The 26551-nt window shown below is 29.2% G+C and overlaps 3 protein-coding genes across 6 annotated transcripts; all 3 read left to right on the top strand.

The window, feature by feature from the left end:
• The first annotated feature begins 237 nt into the window (after positions 1-237).
• Positions 238-12222, top strand: LOC145945610 (ciliogenesis-associated TTC17-interacting protein). The gene is made up of 6 exons (XM_083054666.1): positions 238-467; positions 3216-3243; positions 8417-8701; positions 11043-11324; positions 11938-12028; positions 12125-12222. Exons 1-6 carry the CDS (start codon positions 238-240, stop codon positions 12220-12222), a joined length of 1014 nt encoding a protein of 337 aa, XP_082910792.1.
• On the top strand, positions 5032-5674 carry LOC145945320 (uncharacterized). The gene is made up of 2 exons (XM_083054247.1): positions 5032-5186; positions 5256-5674. Exons 1-2 carry the CDS (start codon positions 5070-5072, stop codon positions 5478-5480), a joined length of 342 nt encoding a protein of 113 aa, XP_082910373.1. The 5' UTR covers positions 5032-5069; the 3' UTR covers positions 5481-5674.
• Positions 12223-20423: 8201 nt separating the features above from the next.
• Lt (vacuolar protein sorting-associated protein light) lies at positions 20424-26527 on the top strand. 4 transcript variants are annotated; one of them, XM_083053704.1, is made up of 14 exons: positions 20425-20760; positions 21107-21247; positions 21434-21716; positions 21811-22009; positions 22262-22416; positions 22581-22821; positions 23221-23485; positions 23601-24092; positions 24687-25023; positions 25196-25432; positions 25684-25728; positions 25805-25878; positions 25977-26032; positions 26360-26527. In XM_083053704.1, the coding sequence occupies exons 1-13, from the start codon at positions 20740-20742 to the stop codon at positions 26025-26027; spliced, it is 2541 nt and encodes an 846-aa protein (XP_082909830.1). In that variant the 5' UTR covers positions 20425-20739; the 3' UTR covers positions 26028-26032; positions 26360-26527. The 4 variants fall into 4 exon arrangements, with proteins under 4 accessions (XP_082909831.1, XP_082909830.1, XP_082909829.1 ...); XM_083053705.1 differs by lacking the exon at positions 26360-26527 and having other exon boundaries at positions 20424-20760; positions 21086-21247; XM_083053703.1 differs by lacking the exon at positions 26360-26527 and having other exon boundaries at positions 25977-26273.
• Positions 26528-26551: the final 24 nt, after the last annotated feature.

Raw genomic sequence — 26551 nt, forward strand, 5'->3', positions numbered from 1 at the left:
ATAAAAATTTAACACAATTTAATTTTTTTATATAAACGTTATAATATTATAATATGTCAAATTACAGTAGCAAAAATTTTGACAAATATACATTGCATTACGATTTATATAATCTATACACTTTGTAAAGAAAAATATTCAAACGAAGTATTATTGTAACAAGTAGAAAAACTTATCAAGGAAAATGTATTATATATGTTCTTTTTGTTCTATACTTATACAGATGATTCGAATCGAATGGCTCTGTGCTTTAAAGAAGCACTAATTGTTGGCCTAAAGGATGAATATATGAATATCAACGAGCAAATAGGTAAATATTGTATTCAAGTGGAACCAATCGGTCTTCAAGATTGCGAATTTCTAGTGCATATGCATTCCTCGATAACTATTGATGACTGTTTAATTGAAACAAAACTCATCAGCTCGATGATGGACAATCTGCAGTGCCTAGAAGAAAAACATAACGAGTATAATTCATAATTATAGCGATTTATATACCAAAATACGAAAGATAGTCCATAAATAATGGCAATGTTTATATATATATATATTACTTCGATGAATATGGTATTTTAAGGGTAGTATATAATAATATTATTAACTCGACTATATTGATATATGCTTAATAAATTTTTTTATAATATAAATTATATTTTGCAATTATACTAAGGCTCTGTAAGAGCAGGTATAATCGTCCGCCATTTCCGTCCAACCGTATGTAAAAGTTAGGTTAGGTTCTCGCATATATAGGATACGTACGTCAATACGCCTTTCGGTCTCGCGATTAACCTAAAAATTAAACTTAAATATATTTATTCCTTAAACGCGCGACAGTAAAATTCGTGTTATAATGTTGTATTTTTCGTTAATCAACGCTTCGTGTCACGATTTCATTGCCGCATAGTCCTACTTGGATTTTTTTGATTGTCGTTAGTTGACATTTTACAAACAGCCAAAACTTAATCTAAAAACACAAAATATGAAAATATGACAAAACTGCAATATGAAGACAATTTTTTGCGATGAATATTATTTAAATAACATACTTTCGGCCCTTGAAATTGCTCCAAAAACGTGCTGATCCAAATACGTGTAATAAAACGGAGACACGATGTTGATTTACGAAAAATACGACACTTATAAAACAAATTCTACTGTCGCGCGTTCAAGAACACACCTCTAATCAATTAAAAATCAATCAATACTTATTTTGAGTTTCACATAAGTTTAATTTTTAGGTTAATCGCGAGACCGAAAGGCGTATTGACGTACGTGTCCTATATATGCGAGAACCTAACTTTTACATACGGTTGGACGGAAAATGGCGGACGATTATACCTGGTCTTACAGAGCCTTAATTATACTAATGATGAAATAATTTAACCATATATAGTATCAAAAAAGCATCAATACATAAAAAGCAAATTTTCTTTAAATTCTTCTAATTCTAAATAACTTATAGTGTTTTCAAACAAAGCAGGCTTGATCGATCTGAGAGTTTGATCGATTAATGACGTCGCATTGACCAATCACAGCCATTTCTCTGAAGAATAAATGGCGTCAATGGCGTCATTAATCTCTCTCAGACCGAGCAAATCTGCTCTGTTTGAAAACGCTATTATATATAATGTTCTTTACGCATATATATAATCGGTGAATATTATCTCATCATCTTGTTTCTTGTCATATAATACTTGCTCAATATAGACTGTAATTATATGAAATGAAATTTGCTATACGCGAACATTGTGAACCAACATGATTTATTTTGAATACTTTAAAATGTTTACACAATTTGTTTGTTTAATTAATACTTATAATATATAAACTGTATTCGATATCAAATTTTTTATTAATAATTTTAATAATTAAGGCCATTGATAGAAAAAGGCGGGCACATAGGCATATAAATACATATATGTTCCCTTTTTCCGTAAATCATTTAAATCGACTCAGGTATATTTTATATGTATACACAAGGTGGACCAATAATTCTGTTCATCTGGAATATCTCCATTATTTTTAGAGATACGAAAATATTGCAATTACGAAAATTGTACGCAGTATCAAGAAAGCCATAATCAGTGATGTGCCGTATAATTTACGTCCATTCTTTACGTAATTTTTTACGCGTAATAAATTAATTTTTTACCTTATTTATTTTTTACAATTTTTACATAAAAACGTAAAGAATGTAAACAATGTAAAAAATAGCCTAAATTACTAACAAAATTATATAAACTGGACAAACTTTATATTACTTTATTTTAAAAGTAATAGTACAAAAGGTTAAATGCACACGAACCACGAACATAAATTTTTCCAAAGAACATAAATTTTTATATTCTTAGTGTTTATATTCTTAGTGATAAATTTTTAAAATTTATATATAAAATAAAAATGAAAACTTTGAAACAAAATGAAAACTATAGACTCTAATAAAACAAAAACAAATCATATATTACATATCAGTCATATTTCATAATGTCATAATCTCATAATATAACGTCATAACTCATAAACTCATAACATAACTCATAAGACAAGAGTACAAGAGTATAACCTAACCTAACCTAACCTAACCTAACCTTTCTTTACTAATTTTCTACATATTTTACATTCTTTACGTAAAAATTTACGTTTTTTACGTAAAAAATAAAAAATTATTTTTTTACGTGTAAACGCACATCACTGGCCATAATATAGGGGTAAGTAGGGTAAAACCGGGTAGGCGGGTCAAACCGGGTATCTCTATTTCTTCGTGATAAGTATTGTCGTTTGTGACCAATTTGTGTTATTAGTTGTAAATTGACGCCATTATTATTCTGAGATGAACCGTGTCCACATATACACGATACTTCTTTTTTGAGAGAAGTTTAAAGTTTTCGAAACAAAAAAGATCGATATCGGAACAACAATCAAGTCGTCATGGACTTTTTTGATACAAAGCATCTATTTTGATAAGTGCAGAACTGAATTCTGTACATATATTAAAAAGTATAGATCGCATATTAGTTTTCATCGGTTCTTTTACGTCGGAAATATATACAGCCGCAGTGTTTATTATTTTCCTCGTGTTGGGGCAAAACCGGGTACAAAAAATATAAGATTAAAAAATTAAATAATAAAAAAAGCAAGAAGACAGTTTATCTTTAGAAGAAAAAAAGATGTAGCTTGCATTTTTTGCAATAATTTGTACTTAACATCAATCGAAGGCTGGATACAGTGCATTACATGCCAAAGGTGGGTCCACGAGTTCTGCAACTATGTAAAGCAAGATATTTGCTTTTTTTGTGATTTTTGTTTATAGAATACACACAAAGAGAATTTTCTCTTAGAATTTACCCTGGAAAATCATGATAATCGTGAGACAATATGGTATGGAAAGAATTTAAAAAATATGTTTGATTAATTTTACCATACTTTTAGTGAAACTGTACTTTTAGTACAATTAATTAAACATATTTTATATTTTATTGTGATAGATATTATTATTTTTTATTGTGATAAATATTAATCAGAAAAATTCTCATAACATTTTTTTCATATCTTCATTCATATTGTCCCATGATTACCATGATTTTTAGGGTAAATTCTAAGAGAAAATTTTCTCTGTGCATTTAGTATTGTATTGTGATTTAAATAAATCAAGATGATTTCGTAATTGCACGGTAATTTACACGCTTTTAAATGAGTACCCAGTTTTACCCTACCGGTAGGGCAAAACCGGGTATTTTGATTACTTCAAAAAATCTTGTCCTTATGTAAGCAAATATGTTTTTTCAGCAACTAGCTTTATTTTCTCGTAGTTTAAGGTTCACTTAACACTACTAATGGTCAGTAGATTTTTTTGTCTTCTGATTTTTTGTAGGAAGACAAATCCAAAAAAGTACCCGGTTTTGCCCCACTTTCTCCTACTAATAATAATTTTTCTATGGCTGGAGATATTTTTGAGATTTCGAGATCATTACTTTTTTAAATGGAATCACCATAATTTTCTTACATAAATCATCAATTCGTCGTAATATTTGATGCAAGAAATTGATAGAGTAGAAATAGTAAAATATGAATGGTTTACGAGATATTTTGTTTTATTATTCTGATACATTTTAACAAAAAATATAAAAAATCTCATAATATACTCTTTTTTCGATAATCTTACCTTAATAATTTTTTGCATAGAATAATGAGATAAATCAATTTTGATGAAAAAAACATATTTTTGTTGTGATTAAAAAAATTGCAATCTGCAATGTATAACTGCATATTTTTTAAAAATAATTGTATATTTTTCTTGTAGCAATTGATTCATCTCTTTATTCTATGCAAAAATTATTAAGGCAATATATAGAGATAGAGGACTTTAAAATTTCTAATCGCGAGTCACATTTAATATTAATTTTATTGTACGAATACTACAAATACACACGCATATATGTATACACATATTACGTATATAACAATCTCTTTACGAAAAATTATATAATTATATAATTCAATTATATAATTTATTTATTATTATCATTATATTATTATATATCTTTATTATTAAAAAAGTTAATTTATCGTACAAAAAAATTTCAATTGTGCTATATAATATGATCATTATTTGTTTATTTCTAAAGAATATATTATAAAATATAAAAGTATAAATATAAAATATCCTACAAATAACGCCATTGTATTTTTAAATGTGAATGTCTAAGGCTTTTTTTATCATTATTCATTTATTTGTTTTTAAAGAATAGTATAAATATAAAATATTCGACAAATGACATGTATTTTAAATGTGAAAAACGACGTCTTTATTTCCGTAACGTCAGAATTTATATTTGAATACACTTGTCAGACGTCGCTTCCGCATCTGGCAACTTTTGTATTAGGCAATTAGCAATGTACATACGTACATGGCTAAAAAATAATGCGGAATACTTCGGTGAACCTCTTCGTGAAATCATTAATTACTCTCATTATTAAGCGGCGTGCTATATGCAAGTGGCGAAACAGACGCGTACAATTATTCATTGTCAACGTTTAACAAATAGTGGTCATTCGACAGTGCTATATAAATGCCGCATTGTCGCACTGCGGTGCAAGCAGCATTTGATACGCAAGATTACAACATGAGGCTAACAGTGGTGTGTCTAATCGTGGCTATCCTGGTCTGTGCCATGCTCCAGGAATCCGTAAGTGTTAACTTGATAACCTGATAATCTCTTGTATCAGAGAAGAATAATGCGTTATTTTGTCTAAAGGAACAATTATTTTGGGGGGGCAGACATCATCATAACAGACGTCATCACGGACGTCATAGATGTCACACGACAACAACTGCACCAACAACTACACCAACAACTACACCAACAACTACACCAACAACTACACCAACAACTACACCAACAACTACACCAACAACTCCATCGATGGGTAGAAGAAAGCGTGAAATTATGGCTGCTCCGCTTTTATCAGCATTGACATAATAAGAACGTGAAGAAACAGGACAATTAAAAATCTCCAAACTGGTGAAGGGAAGTAATGCTAAAATGCAGAAACTTTATTATAATATATACTATATGATTACAGGTTTGCTGAATTAACAAGGCAAACTAATATATTCTGGAATTATAGTCTGTGAAAGAAATAATCTCTGTAATAAAAATACATTAGCTATCTACATTATGCTTGACGCTTTCTTAGATTGAATTTAGGATACCATTATTGCTTCCAAAACTTTTAAAATAAAAGATATTTCTTTGGGAAACATATAAAAATCTATACATTTTCTTGGAAATCGAGATCTATTTTTTACATTGAAGCATACTTTACGAACTATGATTTCGTGAATTTCTTATAATTTTTGGTCAATTTAGTATTCTGTCCAATTTTAACTTTTTGATGTTTCGGATTAACTTTTAAGAGAGACGATCCGTCCAATACATCCTTAAAATAAATTCTTTCCCTAAAACTTTACACGAATTTGAACAGTATTACATAAAATTACGTGCGATTTTCAAAAAGATCTTAGAACTTGGAAAATAAAGAGATATTATATATTTTTATATTATATTAAATAATTTATATTTTCTATATAATTTTTTACATACGTATAATTAATACAATGTTTACATTTAATGAAAAAACTGTTCAAATTGATCAACGTAAGACAAATTATCAAATATTAAAGTACTCCGCACTAGCCGCACTAATCTTAAGTAAAATGGAATCGGTTAAAACAGCTCGCAAAACGTCTGAGGTTTTTATGTTTGACTGCTTGTAAATCTCAATAACTATCTATTATTTAGTTTCGAGCCTATTACATAAGCTACAACATATAAGAAAACCAGCTGATTTTATCGGGATTTAATTTCATCTAGGATTTCATATAAATTCAAAAATTCCGTACTAATTCTATATAAAATTGAATCTTCATCATAAAATCTGCTGGTTTTCTCATATGTTGTAGCTTATCACCTGCTAAACAAAAAATGTAATTGGTTCAAAGAAAGCTAAATAATAGACAGTTACTTATTTACAATCAGTCAAACATGAAAAACTCGGGCTTTGCAGCTGTTTGACTGGTTGTAATTCTATAATTGTCCATTATTTAAGTTTGAGGCTATTGCATCTTTTGTTCAGTAGGTCATAAGCTACAACATATAAAAATTCAGCTGATTTAATCGAAATCCATTTTACATAAGATTAGTGCGGGGTACTTTATATAGATCACTCCCAGTAAACATAAAAGTAACAGTAACATAACATCAATGTTATAATTTCCCATTCAACAATGTAACTGTTACGTACAAGGCATGTTATATTGCAGTTACATTGTTGAGTGGGAAATTATAACATTAATGTTATGTTACTTTTACTTTGTGTTTACTGGGCTTCGAGTAATGGGGAAAGTCTACGACGAGTACATATGGTAGTTGTTCACGCTGACCCAAACCGCTCCGTTTTTACCTATTTGGATGGGAGTTATTATCACGAGAGCCACGTAGTCGGTTGATTGGATCGTGCTAAATTCGAAATTGCCAAATTCATCTTTGGTGGATTTTGTGTTGATGATAGGGATAATTTTAGTTTTGAAATCGTCAATTATTGTCGTTTTGGTAGTATCTGGATATATATAAGAACTCGCACTCCGGTCTTTATTGTCGTATAAACTTTTACCAGATATACTGAATAAGGAATTTTTACTTTCTTGCTCGAGTCTCTGTGTGAATGACGACGAGGCTGTGGAATGTATCGCGCAGACTATGTATATATCTTCATCAGCACGTAAAATATTTCAATTTTATCAATAACAAAATATTTAGCCTTAGCGTTATCGTCTAGGTCTAGTGCGCTATTATGTTGACATGTTGCGGCTCTGTTTATCATTCGCGCGCTGACGCTGCCGACACTTGAACAGGAAAATAGTGATGCAAGACGCTCCGTCGACATTTCGATTATTTCAATTCAATATACATATAGTCCATTCAACGAGAGAACGTGCATCGGTCTGATGGGAAGACATGAAGGCCGTGTTCCCAAATTGACGGCCAGTACTGGAAATCTATAGTTCACGTCACATATATATTATAGATTTTCAGTACTGGCAGTGAATTTTGGAACACGGCTATATCGTGTATTATCAAGGCTTGTCGAGCCATATCAAAAGATACGTTGCAAAGAGTTTGCATATCTTTCAGAGAACGTATTGAAAAATATTATGATGCTGAATGGGCACACTTTGAGCACCATATTAAATAAAATTAATTTATTTTATTTGAAAGATTATTACTTTTATTACCCATCTCTATCTCCATCTTCCTATTTTTCTAGATTTTTTCATTCAAAGACTTTCCACGATCAAATAAGGTCATAGGTCGATTTGTCTTTTTATCCTCTATAATAATAACTGATTAAAAATATAGCTTTCCATTTAAAAAAACTTGAGATAATCTTTAAAACTTTTTGGCCTAAGAAAAAACTAAGATTACAAAAATGTAGTCCTATCAAAGTAATTTAATTTTTGTTTTAAACTTTTTTGTAAAATCTTTAAACTTTTTTCTAAAATCAGTATTTATGAAGATATTTTAGAAGGCAATTTCTAGTCACCTTATCCTGTATATAACCCTGTTATTTTCTAATAAGAAGACCTATGAGAAATTAATTCTCTCACTTGATTGTGCCCAACGCCATAATCACCCAAGGGACAGGGATATTATTTTATTATGGGATATTATTTTAAATAAAATTAATTAATTTTGTTATTACGAAATGGTTGTGTGTTTGATTTTATATTTCAGTTTTTTCAGTAGATTACTTTTCAGTTAATAGTACCTCATCATGTATGTATTATAGTTCCGTTATTTATGGATTCAATTTCGTAAATTTATTTAATAATTTTATTGCAAAATTATATATGTAACGTTTCTCTTTCTTTATTAGGTTTCTTTATAAGAAAAATGGTTTATATGAAAAGTCATTATTCATAGGTCTTGAGGAGAACGCATATCACGTCGAAATTACGCGCACTTGTCCTTGTAGCTCGACATTAACAGAGAAGAAAGACTTGAAACTTTGCCAATATGAAAATTTGATTAACGAAGGAGCGAACATATTACTAATGCGATATCTCTCTATAATAAATTTCGAAGGCACTTTACGTTTTCAGAATATTACGATAAGTGGAGGCATAACTATCAGCGATTATGTAAGATATAATGATTATTACTATATCTTTGTTAAACAATTATTAAACAATTTTTTTAATATATATACATATAATTTAGAAAATCATGATTACACCTGTGGATAAACTTTATATAAAATTAAGAATTGATCATTTCCAAAACTCTTACTTATAATGCTTTATAACATTATGCATTATGCTCATCTTTTTATTAAGCAAAAATTAGAACTTCAGATTAGTTAAATAATGATAAATAAATAAATATATAATGATAAATGATAAACACAAATAATCTGATAAAAGAAAATATTTCTTAATAAATCCGAGACACATAGCATAAAATGTTAAAAAAGGTTCCTGGGTGCTCACCGCGGCCATATTGGAATCGTGACGTCAGAGGCGAGAAATAACACGTTGAGATTTCTTAGATGCCATTTCTAAATAAAAACATATTTGCATAAAATAACACTTAAGATCTCTTTAATACACTTCTAAAAAACGCCGAAAACTATTCTTTTCCCTTCCCTGATAAAAAAAATCGATAGAAAACAACAGAAAACGATTACATCGTTTTTAATCGTAGTTATGAATCGAAAGTTAACGAAAGAATATCGTAAATGTACGATTGATTCTCTAGCGTTTCCTTTCGTAAGTATCCTATTAATATGTTATCGTTTCTTATAATTTCTTTTCGCTAACCCATACAGCATTGAATGATTGTAGAAACATATTGCATAGATCTAACATTATAATATTGCATGTGAGTTGTGAAATATTCCTGCAATATTACTGCAAGAATATGGCAACAGTAAAATTTCCGCCTTTAAAAAAATTACAATGTAATGCTATGGTATTATTACTGTGCAATATATTAAAAATAATATTAAATAAAACTTTTTATTTCGATATATTACGCGCTTTCATCATTATGTTTACTTATAGTAATTTAATGTAGTAAAATATATATATTTCTATAATTATTATCGTTAAATTAAGTAAATTCTAGTTTATGCTGATGTTATAAAACATTATTAATGTTATAACATCAAGCGTTAAATCTAGCATTTACTCGACATTTTAAAGTTAAGAGACAATTGTACCTTTAGTCTTAGAGCTAATTTCATCAACTTTATATAATTCTCCTGACTAAAACTTAAGTACGAGATAAATAGTGAATCGCGCGTCGCATAGCGGTAAATGAAGGAACTAACGATTTGACTGAATACTATTTTTTTATAATATTTTTGGAATGTTGCTGTAAGATTTTTCATAAAATATTACAGTTATATGTTTCTATAATGTCCCTACAGTATTACAATGCAACTTGCAAGATTGTAATATTACTGCAATGTACTGTTTTTGCAAATCGTATCGGTTCCTATTGTTTTCTATCGATTTTTTATCGGGGATGTTTTCTGTTGTAACTTTACGATAATACATTTATAAAATACGTTTTCAATTGTTTATGGTTGATGCATGATTAAAAATTATAGGATTTTTCGTAATTGTATGTTAAAAAACTTAAAACTTTTTTTATTGTAAATATACAATTGATTACGAATAGATTTTCAATCATTTTTTCTTGATAAATTCCAATAAAACAATAAAAAACAATATATCACAATAAGAATTTTATCGTATTCTAACGACTGAATCCGCTTTTAACAGAGAATGAAAGAAAATGATAAAAAACGATAACATTTCTTTCGAAATCTATCAACAATAACCGTAAAATGATCGAGATATCAGACTTTGGCCGGTATTCATAGTCCGTTCTTATTTCAAGACCGTCTTAAGTAATGTCTTAAGATGCAAATACGACTCTGTGATTGGCTAATCACATCTTAAGACAGTCTTAAATATAAGAACTGACTATATGAATACCGGCCTTTGACATGCGGAATGACTGATGCGCATGTGCAAAGACCAGATGGACTGGGCCTCATAACTCATAATATTACATTTTACAGCTGTTGATTGATTATAAAGGGAAAAGGATAGTTTTCGGCGTATTTTAAGAGTGTGTTAAAGCCATCGGAAGTGCTGTATTATCGAAATATTTTTTTATTTCGAAATGGCATCTAAGGCCGGTATTCATAGTCCGTTCTCATTTCAAGACCGTCTTAAGTAATGTCTTAAGATGCAAATACGGCTCTGTGATTGGTTAATCACATCTTAAGATTGTACTTAAGACAGTCTTAAATATAAGAACCGACTATGAATACCGGCCTATGAATTTTTAGCGTGTGTTTTCTCGCCTTTGACGTCACGATTCCGACATGGTCGGCAAGGTACCAGGAGCATTAAATAGGGAAAAGAATAAATAAAATTATATTGAAATGATATCTCGTTCTCGATACAGATTTGTAGCGGGTTACGAAATATGGAGTTGCAAGGTAATCATCAGAAAACATATACTATTGAACGAAGAATCTATAAAAAAGATAGCCTTATAGAACGAACCAAGATTTATTTAACATTACAAGGAAGAATACTTATGTATGACTGGTTAGATACACCTTATATAGCACAAAAAGATTCATTAATGCTAGACGATATAAACAAAAATATAACCGCGCAAATTTCATTAAAAGAATCGTGGATGCAAAATATCGAGATGCACTCCAAATATTTGGATATGAAAGTAAGTCTATTTGTGTTATTGTTTTATTTCTTAAAAATTAATCTTTTATATAATAATAATAATAATAATAATAATTATTATTATTATTATTATTATTATTATTATTATTATTATTATTATAGGCAAACAATTTTTGTAATCTCATATGTAAATGTTCATGTAATTTAATTTTATCAATTAAACTTTATATTAAAAGAAATAAGAATTTAAGTATATAGAAATAATAGTAAAAGAAATATAAATAATAAAAAAGAATATTTAATATATTTTTAATTAAATATAATTAAATATATATAAAAATGTACAGATATTAAAAACAATTATTTCTATTTTAAAAATACTATTTAAAAAATTTCTATTTTTCATTTTCGATTTTGAAATAAGTATTTAAAAAGCATTTTGCATTTTGCATTTTCAAATGGAAAGGGTTTCAACTTTTGCATTTTCTATTTCAAATGGGTTTGAACACTCATTTTGCATATTTCTGATGTAATATACAATTTGCAAAATATGCTTTTGGCAAATTAGATTATCTTGACTGTATGTACATATAAAATTTACAAATAAGTTTTTATGTTAATTTGTTTTCTTTCTTATCTCTTTTTCTTTACAGTCTTACAACGTAGCTAAATATACGGAGTATCTGATGGATCATCCAGAGATAAAACAGCTAATTGCGGATTATATTCAGAGTCTTCTCATTGGTAATAAACTCACTTAATATTGATTAAATTTTGTGCATAATTTATTTTTACACATTGTATTTATTTATTAATTATCTATTGTCAATTTTTAACCAGTGAAACCTATCGACGTCGTAAATTTCACGGTACAACATTTTAAAGCGTTTGCCAGAGAATTAAAAGTTTGGGACACTATGGATGTGTTGACAAAATAAAAATAATCTTACATAAATTCGTATCTATCAAAAAATCAATCTGAAATTGTCTGCTATTATTGTGGAATTTGTATAAAGTGCAAAATTTATAGTTGGATAAACTATATTGTTTAAATAAACTATTATATTATCCAAAGAAAGTCCCTTTTTATATTAATTTTACTTTATATGTATATCAAGAAAATAGTCTAAATTTTTGAGTTTTTGAGAGAGAGAGATGGAAATATTTTATTAAAAATTAATATATATATATATATATATATATATATTAATTTTTAATATACACACACACACACTTATATATATATATAAAAGTGTGTGTGTGTGTGTATATATATATATATATATATATATATATACACACACACACACACTTATTATAAATATAATATATAAATATATAATATATAAATATAATAATTTTTATATTATAAATATAATATAAAAGTTTATTGAATAATTAGGTACTTAATCTATTTTAATATAAAATAGAATTTGAATTAAAATTTTACAATAAAATATACAATTAAATACTATGAATTTTAAGGGAAATTAATGAAGACTTTTAAAAATAATGATAAATTTACGAAACATCATTTTGCTTTAAAATTTGCGGACAAGTTTTACTAAAAATTTATATATTTTTTACATATTTAACTTTATTATACATATATATACAGAGTAGGCCATTTTAATCAATCCACGCGAATATCTTTCGAACAATGCATTTTAGAGAAAAATGTTTCATACAAAAGTTTTTTGACTTCGAGGGGGACATAAGATGGTGTCATTGGTTTGATCTTGGATAGTTGTTTGAAAGTCACACGAAGGTCATCTTCAATTTCTTAAATGGATGAAACCCTTATTTTTCATTGGATATTCTTGTAACTTACCTCGAGAGCTTTCCAAAATATTATAATTAAGTTATTTTTTATTAAGTACTTTCTAAGATATGAGACTTAAAGTTTACAGTATTTTGACATAAAATATAAAATATCTTGTGAAACATTCATTTTTCGGTACCAATCAATTAATTGGTGTAAATAAGAAAACAGATAGTTGCTTTAAAAAAAATATGTTGCAAATTGCATACTTTTTCTTAAAGCAACTGTGTTTTCTTTACACCAATTAATTGGTCTTATTATTCTGTGCATAAAAGTATTACAATAAGATTACGGAAAACTGAATGTTTCACAAGATATTTTATATTTTATGTCAAAATACTGTAAACTTCAAGTCTCATAACTCGGAAAGTACTTTATAAAAAATAACTTAATTATAATGTTTTGGAAAGCTCTCGAGGTAAGCTACAAGAATATGCAATGAAAAATAGAGGGTTCCATTTAAGAAATTGAAGGTGACCTTCACGTGACCTTAAAACGACTATCCAAAGTCAAACCAATGACACCATCTTAAGTCCCCCTCGAAATAAAAAAAACTTTTGTATGAAACATTTTTCTCTAAAATGCACTGTTCAAAAGATATTCGCGTGGATTGATTAAAATAGCTCACCCTATATACATATACTCGTCAAAAAAATTATCGCAACACGTAATTAATTTCAAAATTTAGAATAAATTCAAATAAGCGTATCTCTGCGAAAAATTGTCGTATTTCAAAAATTTTTTTTTTGTTTTAAAGGGTAAAGTCTCTACTTTAAGGAACTTTCGTTCGATTTTGATTTTATTCTCTCCCCCTTTCTCCATCCCTTTAAAAGGAGGGACGTGTTTTTTTTTCAAAAAATTGTATAATTTGACGAATTTAACGGAGTGTACTAAATTTTTTTCGCAAATATCATCATAACTATCGTAAAATATGGACTTTTCTCTACAAATTTAAAAAAAAATTGAATACCGTACGATTTTTTTTCGCGAAGTTACAGCATATCAAAGTTACCTATGCATTTTTGCCTATGTATTCAATTATCGCCAACAGCATTGTCCGATGGGCACTACGGGGAAGTTGCTGGTCGGATTTTGCCCATCGTGTGTGTGTGTGTGTGTGTGTGTGTGTGTGTGTGTGTGTGTTGGGGCAGGGATATATGTTCGTATTTAAAATTGTGTATTTCTGCCTCGTCTTCGGATGACCTTTTATGGGAAGATGCGGCTGCATGATTTTGAAAGACTACCAACCAATTTCCAGCAATTGGAAGCAGCCCTACATCGAAATTCTGCAAGCTACAATTAGAGCCTGCATTAATATGCGTGAGCGCCTGCAAGAGGTCATCCGAAGACGAGGCAGAAATATACCATTTTAAATACGAACACATATATCCCTGCCCCAACACACACACACACACACACACACACACACACACACACACACACACACACACACACGATGGGCAAAATCCGAACAGCAACCTCCCCGTAGTGCCCATCGGGTAATGCTAATGTTGGCGGTAATTAAATATATAGGCAAAATGTATAGATAACTTTGATATGCTGTAACTTCGCGAAAAAAAATCGTATGGTATTCAATTTTTTTTTAAATTTGTAGAGAAAAGTCCATATTTTACGATAGTTATGATGATATTTGCGAAAAAAATTTAGTACACTCCGTAGAGTTCGTCAAACTATGCAATTTTTTGAAAAAAAAATACGTCCCTTCTTTTAAAGGGATGGAGAAAGGGGGAGAGAATAAAATCAAAATCGAACGAAAGTTCCTTAAAGTAGAAACTTAACCCTTTAAAACAAAAAAAAATTTTTGAAATACGACAATTTTTCGCGGAGATACGCTTATTTGAATTTATGCTAAATTTTGATATTAATTACGTGTTGCGATAATTTTTTTGACGAGTCTATATAAAATTTAATAAAATTATCTCTCTCTTTTTCTGTTTCTCTTTCCTCTTTTAATTTTTTATACAAGGTGGTTCACATAACAGTCGCCACGATTTTTGATACATTTCCGCCAGTTTAAAAAAAAGTTCTTACAGTGAAAATTAATCTGCTTTACGCAAGCTATAACATGCAATAAAAAAAATTTTTTTTTTTATAAACAAATCAATGTCGCCTTGAATTTTTTAAATGGAACCACCATATTTTTTTTATATAAATCGATTCCTCACAATATTCTGCATAAAAAATTATAAGGATAGGATGGTCAAAAAGTGAATAGTTTATGAGATATTTTACAATAATCTGACAAAATAATGTCATGAATAAAAAATTTATCAGTTTGTAATCGTCAACAAATAGCTTTAAAATGGTTAATCTTGAATTGAAATGTAACATAAAATAACATTGTTTGTATGCACTCATTGAATTTATTTTGCTGTCCTCTACATTACTATTAAAAACACAATATATAGTTCCATTTTAAAAAATCAAGCCAACCTTGCTTTTTTATAAAAAAAAAGTGTTTTCGGCAAATTTTTATTGTTGCAATTTGTTGACGGTTACAAACTGATAAATTTTTGATTCATGACATATTTTGTCAGATTATTGTAAGTGCCCTAAAAATCGTGGCGGTCGTTACGAGAACCATCCTTATAATAAGATTATCCTTATAATAAAATGCAAGATGAGCGCATATTCAACAAGTATATATATGCATGCACCAGCAGGTCGGAATACGATTCCCGCGTTCTTGTGTCGGTAGCATGAATCTCATCGGTCGGTCAGAGGTCTCATGGCAACGTTCGACCAATCGACGATTGCTACGTCATGGATAGTCAAGTGCAACTTTTGAGAGCAAATATCTGGCGTATGAGCTGCGTAGTAATACACACTCTACCACATCACACTGGCACATTTTTGGCAATGTGATATCCATTTGCATGTGATTTGCTGGTGTATCAAATAATACATAAGCTAACCATTTGCGTACAATATACATATATATATATACGACTAAACATCCCACGAGCAAAACTCAGGCAAATCTCGTATACGCATGATATGCATAAGACGCGCAAATTTTGCACGCAAAAATTGTTATCTGGGAATGTTGGCTGACATCTAGCCAAATATATATAAAATTCTGCATAAACTATGTATAATATTATATATATATATATATATATATATATATATATATATATATACATATAAAATTATAAATGTGCTCGAGGGTACATTATTTATTTATACGCGCGTACATTTATATAGGTGCTTTAAAAACAAAGTTTGATTAATTCTAATGCACTACAATACAATTGATTTCAATAATAAAATTATAATATTTTAGATCAATTTTTTGTAAATAATAAAAATTTTTTAAATAATAAAATAATAATATTTGATAAATTCTGAAATTTCCTTTAAAAGTTTAGTAGTGTATAAAGTGTAATAAAGGGTGCGTGCATTTCGATTGACACTATTTTTACTTCAAAGGATTAGTTAGGACGAAGAATCTTCAGAATGAAACTAATAACGGAGCACTTCAAATCATATCACAATTTCTATCATGGATGTATTTGACGAAATTGATCATACGATTGAAGTTCCGGAAGTAAATGCAATATGCGTAATCGCGTGGTCCGTGCGTCCCGTAAAAATTTTTTTTATATATATAATCATATATGTATAACAATATAAAATTATATAGAAATATATAAAATTCTGTATAAGTTATGTTCAATATATAAATATACAGGATGAGTCTGATAAAAAATTCACCATGTTTTTCTCGAAAACGGCTAAAGATAGAGAAAGATATCAATTATCAAAAGTTTAAAAAGATTTTTTTATTGATGTTATCAGTTTGACCTTGGATGGCGTTGTCAAGGTCAGGGCAAGATTATTCTCTTAAATTTTTAAAATGGAACCACATACCGCATATTTTTCTTATATAAATCAATTCCTCGCACTATTCTGCATACTTTTTATTGCAGATTCTGATTCTTCGTCGAAAAATAAGTAACTTTTGTCCGAAACATTTTTTTTAAAAACGCCTTCCTTATTCCGAAAACTCTGCAGGTTCAACCTTTGGCGGACCAATGACAATAACTCGCTTTATAACAGACACTGAAGTTTTTTTTTTTTTTTTTTAGTATTTTACTGTTTAGCGTCAGCATTAGCGTTACCCAGTGTGCACCACGTGGAGGTTGCTGATCGGATTTGCACACTTTGTGGCCCTGAAAAGGGCCGATTGCTCCGCTTTATACTAATTCATGAGATGTTCAAAATGTCCTCCAGCATTTTTAAACATAATACAGGTACATATAGCAGTACGTAATTTCAGAAGAATTATATTATGTTTAAAAAATGCTGGAGGACATTTTGAACATATCTCATATGGTATGCATAAAGCGGAGCAATCGGCCCTTTTCAGGGCCACATATGGTGTGCAAATCCGATCAGCAACCTCCATACGTGGTGCACGCACCTCCACTGGGTAACGCTAATGCTGACGGTAAACAGTAAAATACTAAAACACAAAAAACTTCAGTGTCTGTTATAAATAAGCGAGTTATTATCATATTGGTCCGCCAAAAGTTGAATCTGAGTTTTCGGGATAAGGAAGGCGTTTTTAAAAAAAATGTTTCCGACAAAAGTTACTTACACTTTTCGACGGAGAATCAGAATCTGCAATAAAAAGTATGGGTTTCTATTTAAAAAATTGGACTTGATCTTCAAATAACCTTGAAAATGACCTCGAATGACCAATCTGTTACCGCCACTGAATAGCCCCCTTCCAACCCTGCAACTTTTGTCTGAAACATTTTCCCCGAAATTGCCGTGGTTTCAAGATATTCAAGCGTGAAAGTTAAAGTGGGACACCCTGTATACATATATTGTATATACATATACATATGTACATATACAGGGTGTTCGGTGGTTCGCGTTTCACCTGTCGTGGGCAGATTCCTGGGATTATTTGGAGACGATTTTTCCTCAGCGAAAATGTCGAAGCACCAATAATTTTCGAGTTATAAGCGATTGAAAATAAAGGGTTTTTCACAAACTAACCCTGATAAAAAAAATCGATAGAAAACAACAGAAAACAATTACATCGTTTTTAATCGTAGTTATGAATCGAAAGTTAACGAAAGAATATCGTAAATGTACGATTGATTCTCTAGTGTTTCCTTTCGTAAGTATCCTATTAATATGTTATCGTTTCTTATCATTTCTTTTCGCTAACCCATACAGCATTGAATGATTGTAGAAACATATTGCATAGATCTAACATTATAATATTGCATGTGAGTTGTGAAATATTCCTGCAATATTACTGCAAGAATATGGCAACAGTAAAATTTCCGCTTTTAAAAAAATTACAATGTAATGCTATGGTATTATTACGGTGCAATATATTAAAAATAATATTAAATAAAACTTTTTATTTCGATATATTACGCGCTTTCATCATTATGTTTACTTGTAATTTAATGTAGTAAAATATATATATTTCTATAATTATTAACTTTAAATTAAGTAAATTCTAGTTTATGCTGATGTTATAAAACATTATTGATGTTATAACATCAAGCGTTAAATCTAGCATTTACTCGACATTTTAAAGTTAAGAGACAATTGTACCTTGAGTCTTATTGTTAGAGCTAATTTCATCAACTTTATATAATTCTCCTGACTAAAACTTAAGTACGAGATAAATAGTGAATCGCGCGTCGCATAGCGGTAAATGAAGGAACTAACGATTTGACTGAATACTATTTTTTTATAATATTTTTGAAATGTTGCTGTAAGATTTCTCATAAAATATTACAGTTATATGTTTCTATAATGTCCCTACAGTGTTACAATGCAACTTGCAAGATGTAATATTACTGCAATGTAATTGCAATGTACTGTTTTTGCAAATCGTATCGGTTCCTATTGTTTTCTATCGATTTTTTATCAGGGATGTTTTCTGTTGTAACTTTACGATAATACATTTATAAAATACGTTTTCAATTGTTTATGGTTGATGCATGATTAAAAATTATAGGTTTTTTCGTAATTGTACGTTAAAAAACTTAAAACTTTTTTTATTGTAAATATACAATTGATTACGAATAGATTTTCAATCATTTTTTCTTGATAAATTCCAATAAAACAATAAAAAACAATATATCACAATAAGAATTTTGTCGTATTCTAACGACTAAATCCGTTTTAACAGAGAATGAAAGAAAACGATAAAAAAACGATAACATTTCTTTCGAAATCTAAAAAGTAAAACAATAAGATACGATAAGAAACGATAAGATTTTCTACAGATCGTATCGGTTCCTATTGTTTTCTATCGATTTTTTTTATCAGGGAAGCCTTGTGGAAATAAAATATTAACAAAATCACATTCTTCAGTTAATTTCAGATAGAGTTTACTTTAATAGAATTTTAATTTAAGGCTTAGTTACAAAGATACATGATGACAAAAATTGGGAACATGCAAAAAATGATGACCTCCCTCGACATTTTCGCTGAGGAAAAATCGTCTCCAAATGATCCCAGGAATCTGTCCACGACAGGTGAAACGCGAAACCACCGGACACCCTGTATATTGTATATATACATACATATGTATATAGAAGAGTCAGCCAACATTAATATAAAATTATATATAATTATAAATCATATAAAAATTAATATAATTATACATAGCTTATATAATTATATAAAACATTTTTTAGTTAGTAATCGAATGTGATTGGTTTCTACTTTCAGATCCAGCAAATTATAATAACATTGAATGTTATAAGAATATGATCAATTACGTTCGACTATTATACCTAATACCTAAGGCCCGATTGCACCAACGTCATTTTGGTTTTAAGTAAGACTTAAATATATGTTTGTCTTTATTTATTTAGAAAAAAAGATAAAGATAGATACATATTTAAGTCTCACTTAAAGCTAAAATGATGTTGGTGCAATCGGGCCTAAGTGATTTTCTCCGCTAAATTGGAAAATCCTTTGATAGTAAAGCCTATATCTACAATGTGCTCTTGTCTTCTTGCTTTCTTGCTTCTTCGTGCTCTGTTTTACCGACAATCTAGAGTTCGTCCACTTTTATCTCAGGCAACAGAAAGAGAAGAAACATCATCGTGAGAGGGCAAAGAACACGAAACAAAACGCAAAGAGCACATTGTAGATTGGGCTTAAATTTGGTAGAAAGAAGGGGAATGAGAAAGAGAAAAAGAGGGGGGAGAGAGAGAGAGAGAGAGAGAGAGAGAGAGAGAGAGAGAGAGAGAGAGAGAGAGAGAGAGAGAGAGAGAGAGAGAGAGAGAGAGAGAGAGAGAGAGAATGCTAATGTATATGTATTGAAAATTAATTGCAAAAATATGTACATACAACGTATTTTATGATAATTACCAAAATTTTATACTTATGAATTATAAATAAGGTTTATTTATTGTTCCTTCTTTGTAAGAAATATGCTAGTGTCGTAAACTTTTACCTAACCTAACCTAACCTAACCTAACGTATAACTTGAGTTCTATTGAGCTCATTCTCGCCTCTCTCGCCTCTTACTTCTCGCCTAACTTTGAACAATTTTGACAGTTCTACTCGATTCGCACATTGTATATTGTAATAATATTGCGTCAACAGGGATTGAAAAACAAGAATGGAATCCACATCTAGCAAAGTAAAGTATTTGTTCGCAATTTATTAATCCCTTTTTTAATTTACACGTATATATTGTTCAATGCAGATTTTATTGTACAATTGTCAAGTATTAACTTCTCTTTTGCATTTTTTAAATTTATATTATGCATTTTACTGTCTCTTAATTATTTTAATTACTTGAATTTATTCAAAATTTTTTTATTTATAATTCACTTTTTAGATTTTAAATAAAGTTGTTATTTAGCTTTAATTTTTGTAATTTTGTAATTTGTTTAATGTTTTTTTAATGTAAGCAGTACTAGTAAATAAACATATATATATATATATATATATATGATAAATAGTTATGAAAAACTAATTTATAGGAGGAGCAGAATAATCAGGAAGATTCAGATTCTTCAGAAATGGATGAAGTAGAACCTAGGCTAAAATATGTAAGGATACGCAATGATTTGGAACATATTCTGCAAAATGATGCGGCTAGTTGTATCGCTGTGCATCCAAAGGTAAGGATTATTTACAAAAATAATCAAAATTTTAATTTTAAAGAATTTGAAATATTTAAACAATTTAATAAAGTATTTAGTTTTTTCAATTTTAAAAGTTTAAATAAGAATAAATAAGACAAATATAAATAAGAATATTAAAATTTTTTTTCTATACTTATTAATTTTACCTTTTTTTCTTCTTAGTTTCTCTGTTTGGGATCACATTGGGGAATGATCCATCTTCTAGATCATCAGGGTAATAATGTAAAATCTAAAACACTACAGGCGCACACAGTGGCAGTCAATCAAATCTCCATAGATGATAATGGAGACTTTATCGCTTCTTGCAGCGATGATGGAAAAGTTTTTATTTATGGGTTATATAGCACAGAGAATAATCACAATATGAGCATGGGCAGATTAGTTAAAAGTATAGCAATTGATCCAAATTATTACAAAAGTGGCAGTGGTAGAAGATTCATTACAGGTTTAATTATATATATTTGATATAATTTTTTAAATTAATCTTTAAAGTATTAGTATATTTTTAACTATACATAATAAGTATTTACAATTCATAGGCGATGACAAGTTGATGCTCTATGAGAAGACTTTTTTGGCCAGGTTGAAGTCGACAGTACTTTGTGAAGCAGAAGGTGGAGTGAAATCTGTTGCATGGTCTGGTCGTTTTGTGGCATGGGCCTCTGATACTGGTGTGAGAGTCTACGATCTTGATGCTAAATGTTCCTTAGGACTTATCAAGTGGTCTCGCACTCCAGAGTAAGTGTTTATAAAAATTAGCAGGTATAATATTTTGCATGTTGCAGAATTAAAGAATTTTTAATGTTAAAAAAGAAGTTTTAATGCTAAAAAAATTGTGAATAAAAGAAAACTTTGTGGAAACTATTTATCATGTAACTATGTATCTTAAAAAACACGAATATAAATCATCATTTAAATTTTGAATCTGATACACTTAGAATTACTTTTGTGCTATGTTATATATGTTTCATATGTCGTTATTTTACACAGTACATTGCCAGAGCACTATAGGTGCAATCTGCAGTGGTCAGACGACAAGACATTGTTGATTGGATGGGTGGACATTGTACGCATTTGTCATATCAGGAAGCGTACCATGCAGGAAATGGTGAATCGAGATTTGCCAGAGTTTGTGGTAGATCCAGGTAATCAATAAAGTGCATCTCTTTTTCTTCTTGAATATACTTCAATACACAAATGTTAAAAAATCAATGCATGGCCCAATTTGATTGAATTATAAAAGTATTCTGAACACAATTGTGATATGATAATTAATTATTTATTTAATGACTCGCATTTTGCTTTTTAGTTTCAACGTTTCAAGTAGATTTTTATATATCGGGTATAGCACCGTTGAAAAATCAATTGGTATTGCTGGGGTGCCTCAAAGAGCTAGACGAAGATGGAAAGAATCAACGTCCGACTCTGCATGTGGTTGAACCAAAATATCAAGATTTTTCAGTACTATGTGCAAATTCACTTACTTTACGTGGCTACAAAGAGTATAGCTGTAATGATTATCATTTGGATTGTTTGAAGGAAGAAAATAGGTAAGTGATGATAAAATTGATTTAATATACATGGACCATTAGAATTAATTTTTAATTGTAGTTTTGTCGTTCAATTTTATACGATTTTTCCTTAAATTAAAATTATCGAGAGTATTAAAGAGCTAAAATAAAAGATGAATTTTTCATATTATATGGTACATTTTACAATTTTATAATAATGCTTTATTAAATACTGATAAGGTTTTAATGGGCGGTTTTAATTTGTGATACTTATATAACTAATACATACATAATATTATATTATTTAAAATGTGAAAAAAATAGCTTTGAATACACAGATATATTTTCTTATTTCTGGGAACTTTCAAATATTTTTTTAAATTGATTACGTTTTCTTATTTTGATGCTATCTGTTTCTCATATGAAAATTTTTTGTAGGTTTTTTATTGTAAGTCCAAAGGATATTGTGGTAGCCAGTTTATACGATACAGATGACAGAATCGAGTGGTTGTTGAGTCATGGGAAATTTGAACAAGCTTTGGAAGCAGTAACAACGAATAACGGCAAGGATTGCAAGAGGCATACTGTATTAGACGTGGGACAAATTTATTTGGATCATTTGTTAGCATATGAGAAGTACGATGAGGCTGGAAAACTTTGCCTCAAAGTTTTAGGACGAAATAAAAAGTTGTGGGAGGAGGAGGTAAGGATTTACGTTTAAATGTCACATAGGTGGTTACAGCATCTATAAAATTTGTAATTGCGTATCTAAACAAAATTTTGTTTGCTTTAGTATGATTTGAATTTTTCTGACACAGGTTTACAAATTTGCCAGAATGCATCAGTTACGTTCTATTTCATCTTATTTGCCAAGAGGTGATGTCACTCTTGATCCACTAATATATGAGATGGTGCTGTATGAGTATCTAAAAATGGATCCCGACGGTTTCTTGCAGTTGGTCAAAGAATGGTCTCCAAACTTATACACAGTTGCAGCGGTAGTTAATGGCGTATTGGAGCATTTACTAGTCCACAATCAACGACAAAACGTATTATTGGAAGCATTAGCCATTTTATACATCCATGATGGCAAATATGATAAAGCACTTGCCATGTATTTGAAACTGCGGCACAAAGACGTTTTTCAACTGATTCAGAAGTATCAATTGTATAATTCTGTATACGACATGATCGAAGGTCTGATGGATCTGGATACAGAACGTGCCATACAATTTTTTCTGGAAAAAGATAGGGTGCCATCTGATGTTATTGTACAGAAATTGCAGCATAATCATCGTTATTTATACTTGGTAATGGCATAATGATATTTAAATTATTCATATGAAAAATCCTTATGTTCTTCATTTTAAGAAATGTGCTTAAGTATGTATATAAAAAAAAAAACATCGCATTTTAGAAAACAAAGTTTTCCAACAAAAGTTGTTTGGTTTTGAGGAGAAAAGAAGTTAACAATCTTGAATTTTAGGGCCATTTGAGGTCAGTCTAATTTTTTCTTAAAATGAAACTGTCCTAATTTTTTTTATATAAATCGATTCTCGCAATATTTGATATAAAAAGTTATAAGAGTAGGATAATTAAAAAGTTTACAAGATATTTTATACTTTAATTTGACATAATATTAACCAAACTACAAAATATCTCGTAAAATATTCATTTTTTGATGATCTTACCTCAACACTTTTATGCATAAAATAACGAGAGAAGTTAGTTGGTAAAAAAAACACATAGTTGTTTTTAAGAAAAATATGTAGCTGTTAGTTACAAATTACATATTTTTACTTACATACCTTTTAATTCTTTTATGTGTTTGGAATTTTATTAATATATTGTAAATATAGATTTTTTACTTTCAAATGTTTAATTATAAAATTATTTCTTCTTAGTATTTAGATGCCTTAGACAAAAGAGATACTAAGGATTCTAAGGGCAAATATCATGGTTTACTAGTGCCACTATACGCTGATTATTCAAGAGATAAGTTATTGCCACTTCTACGTCGCTCTGATAATTATCCAATACAACAAGCTCTGGATATCTGTAGCCAGCATCAGTTTTATCCAGAAATGGTGTATTTGCTGGGCAGAATAGGAAACACTTCTGAAGCTTTGGCGCTCATGACGAGAGAACTCGATGATATGGAAAGTGCGATTGCGTTCTGTCAAGAACACGATGACGAGGAACTATGGAACGATCTAGTTAATTACTCACTTGATAAACCTAGTACGTATCATATTGTTACTTTTAAAGTGCATATATCATGTGCATACGCGCGCATGTCAGGATTCCAAGAAAGAATTTGTTTTAACAAATTATAGATGTGCAGATAAAACAAATTTTAGATGGACAAATCCAATTTTCATCATTTATAAGAAAATAATTTCACGGATTTTAGCGGCAATTACGTTTCTCCTTCAAAAGATTGGCACCTACGTTGATCCCCGACTTATGGTACAAAGGATAGAACCTACGTTAGAAATTCCAGGGCTGAAGAAAGCATTGGTCAAAATGATGTGTGACTATAATCTGCAAGTGTCTGTGCAAGAAGGTTGCAAAAAGATACTGTCTAATGATTATTTTAATCTCCACGAACGACTTGTTCGTTGTCAGCAGAAAGGCATTTTTATTGATGGTAATATGATTTCAAAATTTAAAAATGTAATATTATTGATACATATAAAAATGATGTATCTAACTGTAGAAATCGTAAAACTAATTTGAGTAAAGATTGTGCATATGATTAAACATTTTAAACGTCTTAATAGATTGCATTTTGTAGGAAACACATTAGATTATTTAATATAATAATAATAATAATTTAATAGATTAGTAAACTGCTATTTGTTACATAAAATTGTTATTAGATTTTTTTTCTTTTTGTAGATGATCAAATGTGCGGAGCTTGTCATAGGAAGATAATTGTAAGAGGTAATTATAAAAGTAGCTAAGTTATAATATAAATTATATAATTATATATAATTCGTTTTTCAATTTTTTTCTTCAGAGTTACGGAATATAGTTGTATTTTATTGTAAGCATTGTTTTCACGAGGATTGTCTGCCCAATTTTGAATTTATTGTATGTATAATATTTTCTTCTACATATTTATCTTATTTTATTGTTGATGTATTATCAAGTTTCATCTTTTAATTATCATCCTGCTTTCCATTTTATAGGAAAATTGTGTGATATGCAACTCACAGGAAATGACGCTCGGCAGAAAATGATAAAGGTAATCATTATGTGACATGTGCAATATCCAAAGTTCAAAGTGGATTATAGTGTCATATGTCATTGTGTGACGAAAATTATGTTGCACGCTAATGTATAAAAAATTTTTATATAATAAATAAGTTGGAAGTTATTTATAAAACAGATAGATTTTAACTAAAAAGTAATAGTTTTGAATGAAGATCTAAAATAAAAATCTTTCTTTCTCACAATTTATGTAACCAAATTTAGTAGATTTTGAAGGAAAAATACTGTTTTCTTATTATTATGATTTTGTTTTTTATTTATTAGTGTATCTTTATTGAAAACTTCTCATGGGTTGTTTCAGAAAGTTCATAGTATTTTTTCGAATAGATGTCAGTATATATAATACACATGATTTACATGATTAGATACATCCCTGGTGGAAATAATTTTACAACAATTTACATACTTCTATGAAAAATTAAAACTTTCAACAACAAATCTCAACTTTTTACAAATTCATGAAAATTGTAAAAATTCATGGTAAGTTGTAATA

This window comes from Prenolepis imparis, unplaced genomic scaffold, assembly GCF_030444845.1.
Source record: "Prenolepis imparis isolate NDT839.2.m4 unplaced genomic scaffold, iyPreImpa1.0 SCAF_14, whole genome shotgun sequence".
NCBI classification, from domain to species: Eukaryota; Metazoa; Arthropoda; class Insecta; order Hymenoptera; family Formicidae; genus Prenolepis; species Prenolepis imparis.